The sequence below is a fragment of the Oncorhynchus kisutch genome, linkage group LG5, assembly GCF_002021735.2.
Source record: "Oncorhynchus kisutch isolate 150728-3 linkage group LG5, Okis_V2, whole genome shotgun sequence".
NCBI classification, from domain to species: Eukaryota; Metazoa; Chordata; class Actinopteri; order Salmoniformes; family Salmonidae; genus Oncorhynchus; species Oncorhynchus kisutch.
This window is the reverse complement of record NC_034178.2, coordinates 75039685-75064848: the sequence shown is the minus strand read 5'-3', so window position 1 is coordinate 75064848 and position 25164 is coordinate 75039685. Positions and strand designations below refer to the sequence as shown.

Sequence of the window (25164 nt, the reverse complement as noted above, 5' to 3'; positions counted from 1 at the left end):
ATCAATGAATCAATCAAATGTATTTATAAAGACCTTCTTACATCAGCTGATGTCACAAAGTGCTGTTCAGAAACCCAGCCTAAAACCCCAAACAGCAAGCAATGCAGGTGTAGAAGCACGGTGGCTAGGAAAAACTCCCCAGAAAGGCCAGAACCTAGGAAGAAACCTAGAGAGGAACCAGGCTATGAGGGGTGGCCAGTCCTCTTCTGGCTGTGCCGGGTGGAGATTATAACAGAACATGGCCAAGATGTTCAAATGTTCATAAATGACCAGCATGGTCAAATAATAATAATCACAGTAGTTTCGAGGGTGCAACAAGTCAGCACCTCAGGAGTAAATGTCAGTTGGCTTTTCATAGCCGATCATTCAGAGTATCTCTACCGCTCCTGCTGTCTCTAGAGAGTTGAAAACAGAAGGTCTGGGACAGGTAGCACGTCGGTGAACAGGTCAGGATTCCATAGATGCAGGCAGAACAGTTGAAACAGGAGTAGCAGCACGGCCAGGTGGACTGGGGACAGCAAGGAGTCATCCGGCCAAGTAGGGCTCAGGTCCTCAGAGAGAGCGAGAGAGAGAGAGAATTAGAGAGAGTATACCTAAATTCACACAGGACACAGGATAAGACAGGAGAAATACTCCAGATATAACAGACTGACCCTAGCCCCCAACATATAAACTACTGCAGCATAAATACTGGAGGCTGAGACAGGAGGGGTCGGAAGACACCGTGGCCCAGTCCGACGATACCCCCGGACAGGGCCAAACAGGCAGGATATAACCCCACCCACTTTGCCAAAGCATAGCCCCCACACCACTAGAGGAATATCTTCAACCACCAATTTACCATCCTGAGACAAGGCCGAGTATAGCCCACAAAGATCTCCGCCACGGTGCAACCCAAGGGGGGGTGCCAACCCAGACAGGAAGACCACGTCAGTGACTCAACCCACTCAAGTGATGCACCCCTCCTAGGGACGGCATGAAAGAGCACCAGTAAGCCAGTGACTCAGTCACTGTAATAGGGTTAGAGGCAGAGAATCCCAGTGAAGAGAGGGGAACCGGCCAGGCAGAGACAGCAAGGGTGGTTTGTTGCTCCAGTGCCTTTCCGTTCACCTTCACACTCCTGGGCCAGACTACACTCAATCATAGTACATACTGAAGAGTTGAGTCTTCAATAGACCTAAAGGTTGAGACCGAGTCTGCGTGTATCACATAGATAGGCAGACCATTCCATAAAAAGGGAGCTCTATAGGAGAAAGCCCTGCCTCCAGCTGTTTGCTTAGAAATTCTAGGGACAGTTAGGAGGCCTGTGTCTTGTGACAGTAGCGTACGTGTAGGTATGTACGGTAGGACCAAATGCTTTGTAGGTTAGCAGTAAAACCTTGAAATCAGCCCTTGCCTTGACAGGAAGCCAGTGTAGAGAGGCTAGCACTGGAGTAATATGATCAAATCTTTTGGTTCTAGTCAGGATTCTAGTAGCCGTGTTTAGTACTAACTGAAGTTTATTTAGTGCTTTATCCGGGTAGCCGGAAAGTAGAGCATTGCAGTAATCTAACCAGAAGTGACAAAAGCATCGATTAATTTTTCTGCATCCTTTTTGGACAGAAAGTTTCTAACTTTTGCAATGTTACGTAGATGGAAAAAAGCTGTCCTTGAAACAGTCTTGATACTTTCGTCAAAAGAGAGATCAGGGTCCAGAGTAACGCCAAGGTCCTTCACAGTTTTATTTGAGATTGTACAACCATTAAGATTAATTGTCAGATTCGACAGAAGATCTCTTTGTTTCTTGGGACCTAGAACAAGCATCTCTGTTTTGTCCGAGTTTAAAAGTAAAACATTTGCAGCCATCCACTTCCTTATGTCTGAAACACAGGCTTCCAGGGAGGGCAATTTTTGGGCTTCACCATGTTTCATCGAAATGTACAGCTGTGTGTCATCCGCATAGCAGTGAAAGTTAACATTATGTTTCTGAATGACATCACCAAGAGGTAAAATATATAGTGAAAACAATAGTGGACCTAAAACGAAGCCGGAATTTACAGTTGATTTGTCAAACCATCGACAGAGACAAACTGATATCTTTCCGACAGATAAGATCTAAACCAGACCAAAAACCATCAAGCGCTATGATGAAACTAGCTCTCATGAGGACCCGCCACAGGAAAGGAAGACCCAGAGTTACCTCTGCTGCAGAGGATAAGTTCATTAAAGTTACCAGCCCAAATAAATGCTTCACAGAGTTCAAGTGAGAGTTCAATATCAACTGTTCAGAGGAGACTGCGTGAATCAGGCCTTCATGGTTGAATTGCTGCAAAGAAACCATTACTAAAGGCCATCAATAAGAAGAGACTTGCTTGGCCCAAGAAACACGAGCAATGGACATTAGAACCGGTGGAAATATGTCCTTTGGTCTGATGAGTCCAAATTTGATATTTTTAGTTCCAACCGCTGTGTCTTTGTGAGACGCAGAGTAGGTGAACAGATGATCTCTGCATGTGTGGTTCCCACCTTGAAGCATGGAGGAGGAGGTGTGATGGTGTGGGGGTGCTTTGCTGGTGACACTGTCTGTGATTTATTAAGAATTAAAGGCACACTTAACCAGCATGGTTACCACAGGTAAGGGCTATTTGGCCAAAGAGAATGATGGAGTGCTGCATCAGATAACCTGGCCTCCACAATCACATGACCTGAGATGGTTTGGGATGAGTTGGACCGCAGAGTGACGGAAAAGCAGCCAACAAGTGCTCAGCATATGTGGGAACTCCTTCAAAACTGTTTGAAAAGTATTACTCATGAAGCTGGTTGAGAGAATGCCAAGAGTGTGCAAATCTGTCATCAAGGCAAAAGTTGGCTACTTTGAAGAATCTAAAATATATTGTGATTTGTTTAACACTTTTTGGGTACTTCCATATGTGTTATCTCATAGTGTTGATGTCTTCACTATTATTCTACAATGTAGAAAATAGTAAAATAAAGAAAAACCCTTGAATGAGCAGATGTGTCTGAACTTTTGAATGGTACTGTATATACATCAGAACATGTACATAGTGAACTCGTACATATACTTACACATATACAATACTCGTACATGTACTTACACATATACAATACTCGTACATATACTTACACATATACAATACTCGTACATATACTTACACATATACAATACTCGTACATATACTTACACATATACAATAATCGTACATATACTTACATATATACAATACTCGTACATATACTTACACATATACAATACTCGTACATATACTTACACATATACAATACTCGTACATATACTTACACATATACAATACTCGTACATATACTTACACATATACAATACTCGTACATATACTTACACATATACAATACTCGTACATATACTTACACATATACAATACTCGTACATATACTTACACATATACAATACTCGTACATATACTTACACATATACAATACTCGTACATATACTTACACATATACAATACTCGTACATATACTTACACATATACAATACTCGTACATATACTTACACATATACAATACTCGTACATATAAAAGAACAATCCAGTATTTCAGAACGCGACCTACTGCTTGCATGTCAATATCAGACTGGGAAGAATATACGTTCTCCATCTCCACCCTAACTGGAGAAGGGGGTAGCTGCATCCCAATATGCCGACCGGAGGATGGGCGGCTGGTTGTGTTGAAAGGAAAGGAGTGGGCCTGTGGAAAGGAGTGGGCCTGTGGAAAGGAGTGGGCCTGTGGAAAGGAGTGGGCCTGTGGAAAGGAGTGGGGTATCGAAAGGAGTGGGGTGTCGAAAGGAGTGGGCCTGTGGAAAGGAGTGGGGTGTCGAAAGGAGTGGGCCTGTGGAAGGGAGTGGGGTATCGAAAGGAGTGGGGTGTCGAAAGGAGTGGGCCTGTGGAAAGGAGTGAGGTATCGAAAGGAGTGGGCCTGTGGAAAGGAGTGGGGTGTCGAAAGGAGTGGGCTTGTGGAAAGGAGTGGGGTATCGAAAGGAGTGGGGTGTCGAAAGGAGTGGGCCTGTGGAAAGGAGTGGGGTGTCGAAAGGAGTGGGCCTGTGGAAAGGAGTGGGGGTGTCGAAAGTAGTGGGCCTGTGCAAATGAGTGGGGTGTCGAAAGCGCTCTGCTACAGTACTGCGAGAGGATGAGTCTGAATCGTGTTTCACTGTAGGTTTTAAACAAATAACCTTTACTGATAAAACGGACTTCTGGCATGCAGTTGTGGCAAACCTTTGGCCCATTTTCTGCAAATTTACGGCAAGCTCATATTCAAATGGGGCGGCAGGGTAGCCTAGTGGTTAGAGCGTTGGACTAGTAACCGAAAGGTTGCAAGTTCGAATCCCCGAGCTGTCAAGGTACAAATCTGTCGTTCTGCCCCTGAACAGGCAGTTAACCCACTGTTCCTAGGCTGTCATTGAAAATAAGAATTTGTTCTTAACTGACTTGCCTTGTAAAATTAAAAAAAAATCAAATTTCACCTTACCGTGAAATGATTACTTACGAGCCCTCAACCCATAGAGTTGATCAAATATTTACTAAATAAACTAAAGTAAGGGGTGGGTCAATGTAAATGGTTTGATTCGCTGTTCAGCAGTCTGATGGCTTGGGGGTAGAAGCTGTTCAGCAGTCTTATGGCTTGGGGGTAGAAGCTGTTCAGCAGTCTTATGGCTTGGGGGGTAGAAGCTGTTCAGCAGTCTGATGGCTTGGGGGTAGAAGCTGTTCAGCAGTCTAATGGCTTGGGGTAGAAGCTGTTCAGCAGTCTTATGGCTTGGGGGTAGAAGCTGTTCAGCAGTCTGATGGCTTGGGAGTAGAAGCTGTTCATCAGTCTAATGGCTTGGGGGTAGAAGCTGTTAAGGAGCCTTTTGGACCTAGTTACAGAGGGATTCAACCAGTTCTCGATGGTGCAGCTGTAGAACTTTTTGAGGATATAGGGACCCATGCCAAATCTTTTCAGTCTCCTGAGGGGGAAAAGGTGATGTCGTGTCCTCTTCACGACTGTCTTGGTGTGTTTGGACCATGTTAGTTTGTTGGTGATGTGGACACCAAGGAACTTGAAGCTCTCAACCTGTTCCTCTACAGCTACATCAATGTTAATGGGGGCCTGTTTGGCCCTTCTTTTCCTGTAGTCCACGATCAACTCCTTTGTCTTGCTCACATCGAGGGAGAGGTTGTTGTCCTGGTACCACACTGCCATGTCTTTGACCTCCTCATATAGGCTGTCTCATCGTTGTCGGTGATCAGGCCTACCACTGTTATGTCGTGGGCAAACTTAATGACAGTGTTGGAGTCGTGCCTGGCCACGCAGTCATGGGTGAACAGGGAGTACAGGAGGGGACTAAGCACACACCCCTGAGGGGCCCCAGTGTTGAGGATCAGCGTGGCAGATGTGTTGTTAACCTACCCTCACCACCTGGGGGCAGCCCGTCAGGAAGATTAGGATCCAGTTGCAGAAGGAGGTGTTTAGTCCCAGGGTCCTTAACTTAGTGATGAGCTTTGTGGGCACTATGGTGTTGCACACTGAGCTGTAGTTAATGAACAGCATTCTCACAGAGGTGTTCCTTTTGTCCAGGTGGGAAAGGGCAAAGAAAAGGGCAGTGTGGAGTGCGATTGAGATTACATAATCTGTGGATCTGTTGGGACGGTATGCAAATTGGAGTGGGTCCAGAGTTTCCAGGATAATGGTGTTGATGTGAGTCATGACCAGCCTTTCAAAGCACTTCATGGCTACCGACATGAGTTCTACGGGTCGGTAGTCATTTAGGCAGGTTACGTTGGTGTTCTTGGGCAAAGGGACTATGGTGGTCTGCTTGAAACATGTTGGTATTACAGACTTAGGCAGGGAGAGGTTGAAAATGTCAGTGAAGACACTTGCTAGTTGATCCGTGCATGCTCCGAGTACACATCCTGGTAATCCGTCAGGCCCTGCGGCCTTGTGAATATTGACCTGTTTAAAGGTCTTGCTTACTTCGGAGCATGATCACACAGTCGTCCGGAATAGTTGGCGCTCTCATGCATGCTTCAGTGTTGCTTACCTCGAAGCGAGCATAAAAGGCATTTAGCTCGTCTGGTAGGCTCGTGTCACTGCTCGTGGTTTTCCTCTGTAGGAAAAACAAACTGTTGCAGTAAACTTGCGGCAACTTGTGAACTTCTGGCAAACAATTCTGGGAAACTTGTGAACTTCTGGCAAACAATTCTGGGAAACTTGTGAACTTCTGGCAAACAATTCTGGGAAACTTGTGAACTTCTGGCAAACAATTCTGGGAAACTTGTGGCGAACATTCTGTTTGCTGCAAACTCAACATTGAAATTAAAATGTATCTACATAAACCAAATTACATAACTTTAAATTAACTTACATCACAGAGCAGAAGAAAACGAAACTTACTAAATCTAGTAAATATACTAAACAATCAATGTCTTTAACAGATACAAATAAATCCAATGCAACTTGAAATCATCAGTATTTGTAATGAAGAAAATGGTTAATTAATTAATGGTTGAATCTTTTTTTATGTAGCTACAACATTTACATGAGAGAAATGTAAACACTATGGGGATAATGGCCTTATGATGTTTACAGAATTAATTACATGAGCCAAATGATAACTTAGTAATAGATTAACCAATGAAAGTTTAAAAGATAATTAACAAAATTGTAATAATTAAAACAACAAAATGAAATAAAACCCAGTTCAGAACTATTGCCTTTTTGAGTGAACTATGGAGATGGCGGGTGGCCCTGTGGAAGTCCTTCGTCCAAAGCTTGTTGAAACAATCAGAAAACAAAACTAAATTAGCGTACTGAAAACAATTATTGAAAACAATTAATATTTTGGCATCTTAAAAAGGTAGAAATTGAGTTATGCCTAATATGGCAATTCATATATATTTTTTTACAAAATTAATTATTGTCTCTCTAAAAAGGCTTGGTTAAAAATAACCCAATTTCGACAACTCAGCCTATGTAGATATTCCATGAAAAATCAGCCGTTTCCAGCTACAATAGTCATTTACAACACTAACAATGTCTACACTGTATTTCTGGTAAATTGTATGTTATTTTAATGGACTTTTTTTTGTGCTTTTCTTTCAAAAACAAGGACATTTCTAAATGACCCCAAACTTTTGAATGGTAGTAAATGTACCGAATTTCATGACTTTAGGTCAAAATGGCTGAGTGAAGTCAAAGTTAGCATTGTCAATCGCTTATTATTGCGCCACCATCTGGCCAATCAGTGTCATTTTGTAAAAGTCGGATTTCTATGGCAGTGGTGTTTCCAAGACAACTGGGAACTCAGGGGGAAAAAAACGAGGTCTAACCTAATTACCCTAACCTACTACGTTAATTCTCCTAACCTGTTTGCGTAAATTATCCAAACCTGCTACGAAAAATCTAATCTGACGTGTATTTGACAAAAACGTGATCCCTTCGAGCCATGACCGAGTTCCCAATTGTTTTAACGCAGCCTACGATATCGCGTACGTACGTACGCACCTACGTATGTGTCTTGAATAGGCCTGTAACCTCAGTGTATGGGTTTTTTCTTATTATTAAAGAATCATAATTTCTATTGGGTGAAGCTCTCTCTCAGGTCGGTACTTGTTTCATGGGCACTTAAACATGCTGAAACCTCAACACATGTTCTCTGCAAACTACCATTCACGGAGAATATGTGGGGGAAATCCTCAATCCTCGACTTTGGCGATGTCATTTACAAAATAGCCTCCAATACCCTACTCAACAAATTGGATGCAGTCTATCACAGTGCAATCCGTTTTATCACCAAAGCCCCATATACTACCCACCATTGCGACCTGTACGCTCTCGTTGGCTGGCCCTCGCTTCATACTCGTCGCCAAACCCACTGGCTCCATGTCATCTACAAGACCCTGCTAGGTAAAGTCCCCCCTTATCTCAGCTCGCTGGTCACCATAGCATCTCCCACCTGTAGCACACGCTCCAGCAGGTATATCTCTCTAGTCACCCCCAAAACCAATTCTTTCTTTGGCCGCCTCTCCTTCCAGTTCTCTGCTGCCAATGACTGGAACGAACTACAAAAATCTCTGAAACTGGAAACACTTATCTCCCTCACTAGCTTTAAGCACCAACTGTCAGAGCAGCTCACAGATTACTGCACCTGTACATAGCCCACCTATAATTTAGCCCAAACAACTACCTCTTTCCCAACTGTATTTAATTTTAATTTATTTATTTATTTTGCTCCTTTGCACCCCATTATTTTTATTTCTACTTTGCACATTCTTCCATTGCAAAACTACCATTCCACTTGCTATATTGTATTTACTTTGCCATCATGGCCTTTTTTGCCTTTACCTCCCTTCTCACCTCATTTGCTCACATTGTATATAGACTTGTTTATACTGCATTATTGACTGTATGTTTGTTTTACTCCATGTGTAACTCTGTGTCGTTTTATCTGTCGAACTGCTTTGCTTTATCTTGGCCAGGTCGCAATTGTAAATGAGAACTTGTTCTCAACTTGCCTACCTGGTTAAATAAAGGTAAAATAAATAAATAAAAAAGAAGTGTGTTGAGTGATACCGGAAGATGATCCAGAATATCATTCTCCTAAATGTTTTTTTTGGTCAAGCGCAAATAAGGACACTTCATTCAGCGTTGCTTTGATTGCAGAAGTAACACTAGAGGGAGCACTATCACAACAAATCATAACCCATCCTTTGGTTCAGCACATCAGAATCTTCATTCAGTAACATTTGACCGGTCAATGCATTTGGGCCATGATGGAAGGTCAAACTGTTCAGAAGGGAATAGAATATTATAGTACTACAAATACAACATATGACCATTCTCTTTAAATATTTTTTTCTCAAATCGGGGCGGCAGGGTAGCCTAGTGGTTAGAGCGTTGGACTAGTAAGCGGGTTGCAAGTTCAAACCCCCGAGCTGACAAGGTACAAATCTGTCGTTCTGCCCCTGAACAGGCAGTTAACCCACTGTTCCTAGACCAGTTAACCCACTGTTCCTAGACCAGTTAACCCACTGTTCCTAGGCCGTCATTGAAAATAAGAATTTGTTCTTAACTGACTGTCTAGTTAAATAAAGGTAAAATACATTTAAAAAAAGTCAACAATGACACAAACAACTATTTGTAAACATTGTTTTTAACGCTGCACCGTTGTGAAGGGCTCGTATAGCAAGCATTTCACGGTAGAGTCTACACCCGTTGTATTTGACGCATGTGACTCGAACACATACTATACCACACACTCTAAATGCAGACTAACTTGTTGCGTGTGACATTTACAGTGCATACTGGTAGACTACTTTTTGGGGAGATTTGAGAACTGAAAGTACATATATTTAGCTGTTCATATTGTGAAATGATTCAGTATTGAAATACCAGTGGATACGCCCCTCATCATACATTGTGTTATGTAGAATTTACATGTAAATGTTTACACGTCAAAATTGTATTTACCTGTCCCCAAAAATATTTTACATGTAAAAATGTTTAACCACAGCGTAGACTAATTGTATATTTCAACTGACTTGCCTAGTTAAATAAAGGTTCAATAAAAAAAATACAAATAAATGACTGAGGATATGAGTCACACGTTGCTTTTGACATAATGGAACATTTTCTGGGGCAATGACTTTCTGGAGGGCTGTGACGTACACACTCATCCTCTCGCGAGATTTGGCGTTAGTATTCGTTCTTATAAACCCGGTTGTCTATCCTTGTCCTTTCGTTCGTCCTCAGTGCAGGATAACGAAACGTAGTTTTGGAACAGTAGCTATATGAACTATTAAGAGTATTATATTTACAATAAAACAGCCGCTGAGATCTTTCCAAGACAATCTTGCTTTTTTTTAAGCTTAGTTGTGAGAAGGTGATCCGAAGCATATCGAGGTAAGCAAACGAGATAGGCTCCTTTCGTTCTTAGTTCCTCGGTCAACCAGCTACTGTAGCCCGGCGTGCTAGTGGGTCTAACCGGGGCATATTCTAGCCGCTTGACTGAATGAAGATTTAGCTAGTGTTATTCATTGGGTAACGATGACATTGAAATGTAAGTAGTTATTCAAACCCGTCGGTATAGCTATGAAACTTAGTATGGAGTGGATACATCTTATTGATTTAAAAAACACAACAAATTATGACGGGGTGTTGTTGAATTATTCACGCACGATTGACGGGATATGCGGTTTGCGTGATTTGTCTCCTCAGATTACACGAGAATGTAGACTAGTTTGTAAAATACTTGTATCAGGACTGCCAAAATTTGAAGAAAGCTTGGAGTGAGATTTGCTATATGAAATTCATTGCCCTCTGGCACGATCCCTAGACGGGGGAATGGGGGTCCTACGGCCCTAGACGATTTTACTGTTTTAATTAAGACAATATACCTGCAATTCTATGTATTTTGACATGGTTTAGGCCTATGTCCAGGGTGCACAATTTAAGTGTATTCAGGATGCTTTGAAACATTAAATGAACACTCAAAATGTGACGACTTTTGTTATTTTGGATTTTTGGAGTATGAAATGTTAAGTATGCAAATATTTTGTTTGTTGGTTTGACACTTTTATTCAGAGACTAATGAAATGAGAGCGGGAGACTGTTAGAAACGGTTGGAATGTTAGAAACGGTTGGAAGCAGGGATTGATCCTTGTTCTCAAGTGGAAAGTTATAAGCAAAGGCTCTGCACAGGAAATGTGTAACCTAATCATAGATTGCAGTCTGCTTATCCATAGACTGCTTTCAAGTCAAGGACACAAATATGTTATAATTTGGTCATTTTGGGTTAGCTATTTCTTTAAAATGTGTATGGAATAGCATCCTGCGTGTTGGTCACCCCTGAGCTATGTTGATGGGTGTTTGAAACATTTTCTTGTTATAACAATTTCATTTGTCAAGATCGACCAACCTTCAAGAAAAATGTAATGCATATCAATATCCAGGTGGTTTAGGTCTACTAGCTATAATAGATCAATATCCAGGTGGTTTAGGTCTACTAGCTATAATAGATCAATATCCAGGTGGTTTGGGTCTACTAGCTATAATAGATCAATATCCAGGTGGTTTAGGTCTACTAGCTATAATAGATCAATATCCAGGTGGTTTAGGTCTACTAGCTATAATAGATCAATATCCAGGTGGTTTAGGTCTACTAGCTATAATAAATCAATATCCAGGTGGTTTGGGTCTACTAGCTATAATAGATCAATATCCAGGTGGTTTAGGTCTATGAGCTATAATAGATCAATATCCAGGTGGTTTAGGTCTGAGCTATAATAGATCAATATCCAGGGCTTTAGGTCTACGAGCTATAATCGATCAATATCCAGGTGGTTTAGGTCTACTAGCTATAATAGATCAATATCCAGGTGGTTTAGGTCTACTAGCTGAAGAGCCTTGACATTGTCTTACTATACATAGATAGTATGTGTTGTCCCCATACCCTCTCTGCCTAGCATGTAAACAATACTAAAATGTCCAATTTTTATATTTGACTCCTGGAGCATTTCAAATTCCAATGCTTATTTGTGTGACTTATTCTAAACTGTTCAATGAACGGCTGCAAAAAAATGTAAATAAATAAATGCATAGCTCATATCATTCATTTTCAAAGACACACGTAGGCATGTCAGATTTCAGGTATGTGAATACTCTGTCAGAATTGGGAATACGTGGAATACTAAAGTTAGTGTGGGGAATAGCAATATTGTGCTTGCTGTCAAGCACAGTTAATCACCCTGTATTTTAGCCCATTGTAGAGAATTGTTCCAGTGATCAGACTAAATAAAGGGGGTAATAGAATATAGGACGTAACTCTGCCCCGTAACTCTACCCAAACTATTTTCTATGTATTGTCGTTGTCCCCCCCCCCCCCCTAGAATCAAACGTACACTTCTGGGTTCACAATCTGTTTGCCAAAATTATTTTCAGTTCCAAATCAGGTCCCCTTACCAAACTTCCCTGCTAAAACATACTGTAGGCCTGTCACCTTTTCGTTGTCACAGCCGAAATCCCAATCACCAAACACAAGTGTGGATTGAATCAAATTTAGTACATGCTGTCAAAAGACTGCATTCTTCAATAGGGAGGGGAGTAACAGCAACTTCATTTCGTTGACCACATTGTACATAACTAGCGCTAACGTGCTGCTCTTTTTAGAGTTTCTAATAAACTCAGCGGAAAATGATCTCTCTCTCTCAGCTCAACTCTAATCTTGAGGGGCGATTTCTCTTAAAACGCGCATCCAATCCACTTGATCCTTTCCATAACTAGACCAGTCATATGCTTCAATGTGCCGCGGTTCACAGTACTGTGGCAAGACAGTTCGATGGATAGAGATTCCGCTCATGAGTAGCACAGTTGAAAAAATGTAAACGCGTTGACTATACAATGGACTATTAAAAGCAGTACTTTCCAATGCGTGAGATACGAGAGGTGTGCCGTGAGGAGGAGGGTGAAATGCGTGTCTCACGGCCAATGAGTTGGCAGCTCTGTGTGATTTTTATTATTTATTTTCCTGCTATGTGCCTGGCTACTGAATGGAGGCTAAGTTTTCCTAGACAGCCTTCCTCATTCCAGGAATAATAAGACACATTTTTCTTGTTAACGCTTTCCAGTGTCATGGTAGGAAGCAAAAGTAATAAAATTGTAAAACCCCAAAAACCAAGCGTCTAGGACCTTATTCTTATATATATAGAGTTTATATATATATAAACTCTGTTAAGTTCACCATTCTGCGATTCTCACTGTTAATAAACAACGGCTCTTTATGGCATGATTTAATCTGATCAGTCAACGCCAATTTTTTTTCTTCCATATATATATATGGAACATTATATAAATAATAATGTTTAGGAAATTACAATTTTATTACTTTAATTTCCTAAACATTATTATTATATATATATATGGAAGAAAAAAAATTGGCGTTGACTGATCAGATTAAATCATGCCATAAAGAGCCGTTGTTTATTAACAGTGAGAATCGCAGAATGGTGAACTTAACAGAGTTTTTTTTAACAGAGTTTTGACTGTGTGATATTAGATTGCTTCTTGTGTAAATATTTTCTGTCTGGATTTTAATGATTTGTGTATATTTGTATATATGACTGGAAGAATGATATATGTACTGATCGATCATTGTGAATTTCTCATTGTTGTGAGAAGCATTGTATTTATCATGTGAAGAGCAGCATGCTATTGTGTTTCATTAGTTTCACTATGTCAGGGGCTTATTCCTATCCCACAGACTGTACTGTTTTGACAGCTAGGCCCTATGACCTTACGTGCTTCAGATAAGAAATGTGAATGCCTAGCCGTTCATAACGCATTACAATGTTCAACTTCTCACTCAGAGCGAAGTATAGCTTTATTAATTACAACTTGGGGGAAATTGTTTTAAATGGACAAGACTTGAATCAATGACAAAACACATGATAGGAAAAAAAACCCATAAAATGTCTGGTTTACAGGAGATCTTATCTCTTTTCCCTCAGGCTTGGACAATCGTTAGAAGGATGGAGACTATAATTCGTCGCTGCCCGTTCCTGTCCCGTGTTCCCCAGGCCTTCTTCCAGCAGGCCCGGAAATCCCTGGTGGTCTATGCCCAGAAATGTCCTGTGATGATGGACCTCGCTTCCAAGCCTCTGGCCCGCTCTCTCTGTTCCTCACCGGCTAGCTTCCAGAAAGCGGATGACACCGTGACTTCAGCTCAGACATCAGCCGAGAAGGGTAGGGGATCTTGTGACACGGTGACTTCAGCTCAGACATCAGCCGAGAAGGGTAGGTGATCTTGTGACACGGTGACTTCAGCTCAGACATCAGCCGAGAAGGGTAGGTGATCTTGTGACACGGTGACTTCAGCTCAGACATCAGCCGAGAAGGGTAGGTGATCTTGTGACACGGTGACTTCAGCTCAGACATCAGCCGAGAAGGGTAGGTGATCTTGTGACACGGTGACTTCAGCTCAGACATCAGCCGAGAAGGGTAGGTGATCTTGTGACACGGTGACTTCAGCTCAGACATCAGCCGAGAAGGGTAGGTGATCTTGTGACACGGTGACTTCAGCTCAGACATCAGCCGAGAAGGGTAGGTGATCTTGTGAAACGGTGACTTCAGCTCAGACATCAGCCGAGAAGGGTAGGTGATCTTGTGACACGGTGACTTCAGCTCAGACATCAGCCGAGAAGGGTAGGTGATCTTGTGACACGGTGACATCAGCTCAGACATCAGCCGAGAAGGGTAGGTGATCTTGTGACACCGTGACTTCAGCTCAGACATCAGCCGAGAAGGGTAGGTGATCTTGTGACACCGTGACTTCAGCTCAGACATCAGCCGAGAAGGGTAGGTGATCTTGTGACACCGTGACTTCAGCCGAGAAGGCACCTGGTCATAAACTGTAACATCATGATGTGTTGTTACGTTAATATATGAATTATGACCCCAAGGTTTCCTGAGTTGGAAAAAATCTCTTGGGCTGTGTTTTCCCAACCTGCTCACATCACTAGGAAAAACCACTCGTAGTATTGGGTACGTTTTTTTAAAGGTCTGTATCTGTGTGTCGCTCTTCTAATCCTAGTATCTTCTGTGCTTTAGTAGCTGATGGAGGCACCACCACCACCAAGCTGCCTCAGAGCCACCCCCTTCCCAAGCCCCCCTCTGGCCAGACCTCGGTGGCCTCCAAGTGCCCCTTCCTGGCGGCTGAGATGGGCCAGAACAGCAGTGTGGTGCGCCAGGCCAGCCTCCAGCTGCAGGAGGACGTGCAGGAGGTCCGCACCGTTCAGAAAGGTAAACGAGGGGTTAAACTACCTGGAGCTTTGTTCCTTTGTTGCAGGGGACGGTACTTCAGAGGGTCCGCGGACAGATGTAAACATGATTTTTTTGAATGAACATTACTAACAGTTTAAAATACATTTTAGACAAGGGATCTGTGGAATCGGTTTAGAGGGTGTAGTACAATGTCAAACTATTCATACACAGTACTCTGTTCTTAACCCTGGGCAGCATGGGCCTGGGAGGCTCACTGGGATATTAGTATCCACTGCAGTACTCTACCAATTTTTTTAAAATTAACTCAATACTGATATATTTTTATATATATTTTTTAAACTTAAAATGCACTGTAATTTTAAGCTTTAAAACTGAAAAGTTTTCTCCCTGCCTCATGGCAAAATGTGTAGAATTGCAGGAATTTAGCTTAAACTGTTAAATATTCTCTCCAATTCCAAGAGGCGGGCTTTTTAAATCTTGCTTCCCAGGGCCCAAGACTTGGTTCGTCCATGTATGCTTTTTAATTTTTATTTATTTTTATCTCACTCGAGTTCAGATTAAGTGGTGTCCCTGATTAAATTGATATCACAAAAAAGGGGTCCCTGGCCCCAAACATTTGGAGAACCCCTCCTTTATTGATACAGATGGAGTATATGGGGCCTCCTGAGTGACGCAGCGGTCTGAGTCACTGCTTCTCAGTGCTAGAGGCGTCACTACAGACCCTGGTTCAGTGGTCTACGGCACTGCATCTCAGTGCTAGAGGCGTCACTACAGACCCTGGTTCAGTGGTCTACGGCACTGCATCTCAGTGCTAGAGGCGTCACTACAGACCCTGGTTCAGTGGTCTACGGCACTGCATCTCAGTGCTAGAGGCGTCACTACAGACCCTGGTGAATATCTGTCAGGAGCTCTACCGGGGCAGTCCCGTTAGTTCTCTTGTATACTGCAAACAGGTTATATTTGCATAATTTAACATTTGCTTCGTTCATGTGACCGACCAATAACAATACTGGTTCATAACATGTGACAGACCAATAACAATACTGGTTCATAACATGTGACAGACCAATAACAATACTGGTTCATAACATGTGACAGACCAATAACAATACTGGTTCATAACATGTGACCGACCAATAACAATACTGGTTCATAACATGTGACCGACCAATAACAATACTGGTTCATAACATGTGACAGACCAATAACAATACTGGTTCATAACATGTGACAGACCAATAACAATACTGGTTCATAACATGTGACAGACCAATAACAATACTGGTTCATAACATGTGACCGACCAATAACAATACTGGTTCATAACATGTGACAGACCAATAACAATACTGGTTCATAACATGTGACAGACCAATAACAATACTGGTTCATAACATGTGACAGACCAATAACAATACTGGTTCATAACATGTGACAGACCAATAACAATACTGGTTCATAACATGTGACAGACCAATAACAATACTGGTTCATAACATGTGACAGACCAATAACAATACTGGTTCATAACATGTGACAGACCAATAACAATACTGGTTCATAACATGTGACAGACCAATAACAATACTGGTTCATAACATGTGACAGACCAATACTGGTTCATAACATGTGACAGACCAACACTGGTTCATAACATGTGACAGACCAATACTGGTTCATAACATGTGACAGACCAATACTGGTTCATAACATGTGACAGACCAATACTGGTTCATAACATGTGACAGACCAATAACAATACTGGTTCATAACATGTGACAGACCAATACTGGTTCATAACATGTGACAGACCAATACTGGTTCATAACATGTGACAGACCAATACTGGTTCATAACATGTGACAGACCAATACTGGTTCATAACATGTGACAGACCAATACTGGTTCATAACATGTGACAGACCAATACTGGTTCATAACATGTGACAGACCAATAGTGGTTCATAACATGTGACAGACCAATAGTGGTTCATAACATGTGACAGACCAATACTGGTTCATAACATGTGACAGACCAATACTGGTTCATAACATGTGACAGACCAATACTGGTTCATAACATGTGACAGACCAATACTGGTTCATAACATGTGACAGACCAATACTGGTTCATAACATGTGACAGACCAACACCTCACTAGGCATCTTCTCTGTAAGCTGAGACCATGAAACTGAGATCCCTTTCTCTAAATAAGGTTCTGGGCGTACTGAGAGATCGTTCAATCTGTCACTTGCGTGAACACAGAAATGGAGTTATTAACAAACATTTCCATCACAGGATGTATTTTCTAATTTTCTTCTTCTAGAAGAAAAAAATAAACGCACACCTATTTAGACGAGGTGCGGGCTAGCGGAGTAGAAAACTTGAAAATAAAGGAGAGCCGAACACTAGGAGCTCAGATGCAAAAAATAATAATTTACCAATGTTTCGACAGCCAATGGATGAAGACAGCTTGGCTGTCGAAACGTTGGTAAATGATTATTTTTAGCATCTGAGCTCCTAGAGTGTGCGGCTCTCCTTTTTTCCTCATTTCCTCCTTCCCCATTGGAGGACCAGCTGCCTATTAAAACATGTCTGTGCTCCGGAAACGGAGCTGTACTGAACGACCAGCTGAAACGGGAAGGAGTTGGTTGTGGGTTCAAATTCCACCGCTGACCTTCTTTTTTTGTTTTTGTGGGATATCTTAAATACGTCACTCATTGCTTCAAGCCACACCCACCGACCGGACCAAACTTCTGTCGGTTCAAGAACGTTTTTTGGGAAAACGTGTCGTGCCGCAAACGTCCAAGCAAACTTAACGCACCCCTTGATTCCATGACATTACTCTTCAGCACATAGCAATTCAGATATTACACTAATGTTATATACAAATCTACTGTCCTGTCTTAACTGTTCAGCCTCATACCGGTCTCCCCTTGGACGTTTGCGGAACGACACGTTGTCAGACCCTCTGTGTGCTGGAGGAAGTATTGAAGGACAGAGGAAGAGGAGGAGATGGAAATGTACAGTGTCTCCTCAGATGTAACCCCAGCCCTATACCTCTCTGTCTTCCTCAGATGTGACCCCAGCCCTATACCTCTCTGTCTTCCTCAGATGTGACCCCAGCCCTATACCTCTCTGTCTCCTCAGATGTAACCCCAGCCCTATACCTCTCTGTCTTCCCCAGATGTGACCCCAGCCCTATACCTCTGTCTTCCCCAGATGTGACCCCAGCCCTATACCTCTCTGTCTCCTCAGATGTGACCCCAGCCCTATACCTCTCTGTCTTCCCCAGATGTGACCCCAGCCCTATACCTCTCTGTCTTCCCCAGATGTGACCCCAGCCCTATACCTCTCTGTCTTCCCCAGATGTGACCCCAGCCCTATACCTCTCTGTCTTCCCCAGATGTGACCCCAGCCCTATACCTCTCTGTCTTCCCCAGATGTGACCCCAGCCCTATACCTCTCTGTCTTCCCCAGATGTGACCCCAGCCCTATACCTCTGTCTTCCCCAGATGTGACCCCAGCCCTATACCTCTCTGTCTTCCCCAGATGTGACCCCAGCCCTATACCTCTCTGTCTTCCCCAGATGTAACCCCAGCCCTATACCTCTCTGTGTTCCCCAGATGTGACCCCAGCCCTATACCTCTCTGTGTTCCCCAGATGTGACCCCAGCCCTATACCTCTCTGTCTTCCCCAGATGTGACCCCAGCCCAGGCTCTGGCCAGTAGTTCCTCCTCAAAGTCTGGAGGTCTTACCCGAACCGATCTGATGAAGAAGCTGCTGAATCAACGTCCAACCAGGGTGTCCCATTTACTGCAGGAGAACATGCCCAGCTGTGAGTCACATGACCAGACTATTCAAACCAAACTTTGTCCTTGTCGTAGAGACTCATTTTAAATGAATGAGTTCTAATTGAAATGAAAAAGGTTGTCATTGTGTAGCCGTGAACATACAAGGTAGAATAGAGTATACAGTCAGTTGATGAAACATTAGGAACGCCTCATATTTGAGTGGCACATAAGGGCTGTCGCCTATTGTAACCGATGAGCCACGGTTATCTCCTCTTATGCTCTCTGGACATGTTCGTATTACCCAACTCACTCATGATCATCAGGTCCTAATGGCCTGGTACTCTGGGGCTCTATTGGCCCCCCTCTGGGGCTCTATTGGCCCCCTCTCTGGGGCTCTATTGGCCCCCCCTCTGGGGCTCTATTGCCCATGGTATACAGAGTACTGGGTAGCTGCAGGAACGGGGTTGGAGAACCCAGGGTATACAGAGTACTGGGTAGCTGCAGGAACGGGGTTGGAGAACCCAGGGAACACAGAGTACTGGGTTGGAGAACCCAGGGTACACAGAGTACTGGGTTGGAGAACCCAGGGTACACAGAGTACTGGGTTGGAGAACCCAGGGTACACAGTGTACTGGGTAGCTGCAGGAACAGGGTTGGAGAACCCAGGGTGTACAGAATACTGGGTAGAATATTATCTGTCATGCAGTGAGAGCTCCTCAAACAGAGATTGATGTGTGGTGAAATACCCGGAGCAGCCTACCAGGCATGAGTAAAAAGCAGGGGGGGAGTGGCCTCCATTCTATAATGGAGTGCATACGGATGACTGCTTATTTCCCCCCCCTACCCATTTTGATAATGGGCCATTCCAGATCTAAACACACTTTCCATATTAGTAAAGATGAGAATTAATTGATCGGTGAAAATATTATGTTCCCCAGCAAGAACCCCCAAAAAATGGTTGCTCAAATAGAAGGGGGAACTAACAGTCACTGACAACAACCAGAACTAAACAGGAGGGGTTCTGAAAGACACTCATGGGGGATTCCACTGAAAGTTGACTAGCAACAACTGGGACCTAAAAGACACATCATGAGACCCACTAAATCTGCCCACTAAGAAGCAAACAAAAGAAACCCACACCGAACTTAGACAGGAAGCAAACGAATAAATGGAGCAAAAGGAAAACAGGAAAGATCAGTTAAAGGAATGTTTTTCTAGAAATAAACTAGGGAGAGTTAACCCTTTACATCTTATTAGTCAGTAACACATACTGGTGTTACGAGGTGACCAACCAGCACAGGAGTAACACATACTGACTAACGAGGTGACCAACCAGCACAGAAGTTACACATACCGACTAACGAGGTGACCAACCAGCACAGGAGTAACAAATACCGACTAACGAGGTGACCAACCAGCACATGAGTAACACATACTGACTAACGAGGTGACCAACCAGCACAGGAGTTACACATACTGACTAACGAGGTGACCAACCAGCACAGGAGTAACACATACTGACTAACGAGGTGACCAACCAGCACAGGAGTTACACATACTGACTAACGAGGTGACCAACCAGCACAGGAGTAACACATACCGACTAATGAGGTGACTAACGAGGTGACCAACCAGCACAGGAGTAACAAATACCGACTAACGAGGTGACCAACCAGCACATGAGTAACACATATCGACTAACGAGGTGACCAACCAGCACAGGAGTTACACATACTGACTAACGAGGTGACCAACCAGCACAGGAGTTACACATACTGACTAACGAGGTGACCAACCAGCACAGGAGTAACACATACTGACTAACGAGGTGACCAACCAGCACAGGAGTAACACATACTGACTAACGAGGTGACCAACCAGCACAGGAGTTACACATACCGACTAACGAGGTGACCAACCAGCACAGGAGTAACACATACTGACTAATGAGGTGACCAACCAGCACAGGAGTAACAAATACCGACTAACGAGGTGACCAACCAGCACATGAGTAACACATATCGACTAACGAGGTGACCAACCAGCACAGGAGTTACACATACTGACTAACGAGGTGACCAACCAGCACAGGAGTTACACATACTGACTAACGAGGTGACCAACCAGCACAGGAGTTACACATACTGACTAACGAGGTGACCAACCAGCACAGGAGTTACACATACTGACTAACGAGGTGACCAACCAGCACAGGAGTTACACATACTGACTAACGAGGTGACCAACCAGCACAGGAGTAACACATACTGACTAACGAGGTGACCAACCAGCACAGGAGTTACACATACCGACTAACGAGGTGACCAACCAGCACAGGAGTAACACATACTGACTAACGAGGTGACCAACCAGCACAGGAGTAACACATACTGACTAACGAGGTGACCAACCAGCACAGGAGTTACACATACTGACTAACGAGGTGACCAACCAGCACAGGAGTAACACATACTGACTAACGAGGTGACCAACCAGCACAGGAGTTACACATACCGACTAACGAGGTGACCAACCAGCACAGGAGTAACACATACTGACTAACGAGGTGACCAACCAGCACAGGAGTAACACATACTGACTAACGAGGTGACCAACCAGCACAGGAGTAACACATACTGACTAACGAGGTGACCAACCAGCACAGGAGTTACACATACTGACTAACGAGGTGACCAACCAGCACAGGAGTAACACATACTGACTAACGAGGTGACCAACCAGCACAGGAGTTACACATACTGACTAACGAGGTGACCAACCAGCACAGGAGTAACACATACTGACTAACGAGGTGACCAACCAGCACAGGAGTAACAAATACCGACTAACGAGGTGACCAACCAGCACAGGAGTAACACATACTGACTAACGAGGTGACCAACCAGCACAGGAGTAACACATACTGACTAACGAGGTGACCAACCAGCACAGGAGTAACACATACTGACTAACGAGGTGACCAACCAGCACAGGAGTAACACATACTGACTAACGAGGTGACCAACCAGCACAGGAGTAACACATACTGACTAACGAGGTGACCAACCAGCACAGGAGTAACACATACCGACTAACGAGGTGACCAACCAGCACAGGAGTAACACATACCGACTAACGAGGTGACCAACCAGCACAGGAGTAACACATACTGACTAACGAGGTGACCAACCAGCACAGGAGTAACACATACCGACTAACGAGGTGACCAACCAGCACAGGAGTAACACATACTGACTAACGAGGTGACCAACCAGCACAGGAGTAACACATACTGACTAACGAGGTGACCAACCAGCACAGGAGTTACACATACTGACTAACGAGGTGACCAACCAGCACAGGAGTAACACATACTGACTAACGAGGTGACCAACCAGCACAGGAGTTACACATACTGACTAACGAGGTGACCAACCAGCACAGGAGTAACACATACTGACTAACGAGGTGACCAACCAGCACAGGAGTAACAAATACCGACTAACGAGGTGACCAACCAGCACAGGAGTAACACATACTGACTAACGAGGTGACCAACCAGCACAGGAGTAACACATACTGACTAACGAGGTGACCAACCAGCACAGGAGTAACACATACTGACTAACGAGGTGACCAACCAGCACAGGAGTAACACATACTGACTAACGAGGTGACCAACCAGCACAGGAGTAACACATACTGACTAACGAGGTGACCAACCAGCACAGGAGTAACACATACCGACTAACGAGGTGACCAACCAGCACAGGAGTAACACATACCGACTAACGAGGTGACCAACCAGCACAGGAGTAACACATACTGACTAACGAGGTGACCAACCAGCACAGGAGTAACACATACCGACTAACGAGGTGACCAACCAGCACAGGAGTAACACATACTGACTAACGAGGTGACCAACCAGCACAGGAGTAACACATACCGACTAACGAGGTGACCAACCAGCACAGGAGTAACACATACTGACTAACGAGGTGACCAACCAGCACAGGAGTAACACATACCGACTAACGAGGTGACTAACGAGGTGACCAACCAGCACAGGAGTAACACATACTGACTAACGAGGTGACCAACCAGCACAGGAGTAACACATACTGACTAACGAGGTGACCAACCAGCACAGGAGTAACACATACTGACTAACGAGGTGACCAACCAGCACAGGAGTAACACATACTGACTAACGAGGTGACCAACCAGCACAGGAGTAACACATACCGACTAACGAGGTGACCAACCAGCACAGGAGTAACACATACCGACTAACGAGGTGACTAACGAGGTGACCAACCAGCACAGGAGTAACACATACTGACTAACGAGGTGACCAACCAGCACAGGAGTAACACATACTGACTAACGAGGTGACCAACCAGCACAGGAGTAACACATACCGACTAACGAGGTGACCAACCAGCACAGGAGTAACACATACTGACTAACGAGGTGACCAACCAGCACAGGAGTAACACATACTGACTAACGAGGTGACCAACCAGCACAGGAGTAACACATACTGACTAACGAGGTGACCAACCAGCACAGGAGTAACACATACCGACTAACGAGGTGACCAACCAGCACAGGAGTAACACATACTGACTAACGAGGTGACCAACCAGCACAGGAGTAACACATACCGACTAACGAGGTGACCAACCAGCACAGGAGTAACACATACTGACTAACGAGGTGACCAACCAGCACATGAGTAACACATACTGACTAACGAGGTGACCAACCAGCACAGGAGTAACACATACTGACTAACGAGGTGACCAACCAGCACAGGAGTTACACATACTGACTAACGAGGTGACCAACCAGCACAGGAGTAACACATACTGACTAACGAGGTGACCAACCAGCACAGGAGTAACACATACTGACTAACGAGGTGACCAACCAGCACAGGAGTAACACATACTGACTAACGAGGTGACCAACCAGCACAGGAGTAACACATACCGACTAACGAGGTGACCAACCAGCACAGGAGTAACACATATTGACTAACGAGGTGACCAACCAGCACAGGAGTTACACATACTGACTAACGAGGTGACCAACCAGCACAGGAGTTACACATACCGACTAACGAGGTGACTAACCAGCACAGGAGTAACACATACCGACTAACGAGGTGACCAACCAGCACAGGAGTAACACATACCGACTAACGAGGTGACCAACCAGCACAGGAGTAACACATACCGACTAACGAGGTGACCAACCAGCACAGGAGTAACACATACTGACTAACGAGGTGACCAACCAGCACAGGAGTAACACATACCGACTAACGAGGTGACTAACGAGGTGACCAACCAGCACAGGAGTAACACATACTGACTAACGAGGTGACCAACCAGCACAGGAGTAACACATACTGACTAACGAGGTGACCAACCAGCACAGGAGTAACACATACTGACTAACGAGGTGACCAACCAGCACAGGAGTAACACATACTGACTAACGAGGTGACCAACCAGCACAGGAGTAACACATACCGACTAACGAGGTGACCAACCAGCACAGGAGTAACACATACTGACTAACGAGGTGACCAACCAGCACAGGAGTAACACATACCGACTAACGAGGTGACCAACCAGCACAGGAGTAACACATACTGACTAACGAGGTGACCAACCAGCACAGGAGTAACACATACTGACTAACGAGGTGACCAACCAGCACAGGAGTAACACATACTGACTAACGAGGTGACCAACCAGCACAGGAGTAACACATACTGACTAACGAGGTGACCAACCAGCACAGGAGTAACACATACTGACTAACGAGGTGACACTAATTGCGTTACCATCCAACCTCAATATAAATGGAAAAATCAAAGCCTGTAACAGATGGGTGAAAATACTGTATGATCACTTGATGAGAACAGCTGTGCAGCCTGAGGATCAGAGCACAAGCCTTTTTTGCCACTTTCTCAAATCGCCAATAGCCTTTAGTCACATCTTACTGTCCACACAGTGCATTCAGACCCCTTGAATTTTTCCACATTTTGTTACATTACAGCCTTATTCTATAATGGATTCAATTATTGTTTCTCATCGATCTACACACAATACCCCATAATGACATCACAATACCCCATAATGACATCACAATACCCCATAATGACATCACAATAACCCATAATGACATCACAATAACCCATAATGACAAAGTGAAAACCGTTTTTCTAGATACATTTTTGTTGTTGTTGTGCAAATGTATTAAATAAACATACCTTAAGCAAATAAGGTATGTAGACCCTTTTGAGGTGACTCAATTGAGCTCAGGTGCATCCTGTTTCCATTGATCATCCTTGAGATGTTTCTACAACTTTTTATTTTTTATTTATTTTATTTTATTTTACCTTTATTTAACCAGGTAGGCTAGTTGAGAACAAGTTCTCATTTACAATTGCGACCTGGCCAAGATAAAGCAAAGCAGTTCGACAGATACAACAACCCAGAGTTACACATGGAGTAAACAAACATACAGTCAATAATGCAGTATAAACAAGTCTATATACAATGTGAG

The 25164-nt window shown here is 43.7% G+C and overlaps 1 protein-coding gene across 8 annotated transcripts in view; it reads left to right on the top strand.

The window, feature by feature from the left end:
- Positions 1-9736: 9736 nt before the first annotated feature.
- Positions 9737-25164, top strand: part of LOC109884843 (5-aminolevulinate synthase, nonspecific, mitochondrial) — a 30934-nt gene continuing 15506 nt past the window's right edge. Inside the window, exons 1-4 of one of the 8 annotated variants that reach the window (XM_031825805.1) lie at positions 9737-9909; positions 13512-13746; positions 14611-14802; positions 18486-18623. In XM_031825805.1, coding sequence (XP_031681665.1) covers positions 13533-13746; positions 14611-14802; positions 18486-18623 — 544 coding nt within the window. In that variant the 5' untranslated portion in view covers positions 9737-9909; positions 13512-13532. Of the gene's footprint in view, positions 9910-13511; positions 14206-14263; positions 14359-14610; positions 14803-18485; positions 18624-25164 lie in introns of those variants that run through there. The other 7 variants (XM_031825803.1, XM_031825806.1, XM_031825804.1 and 4 more) reach the window with 7 other exon arrangements.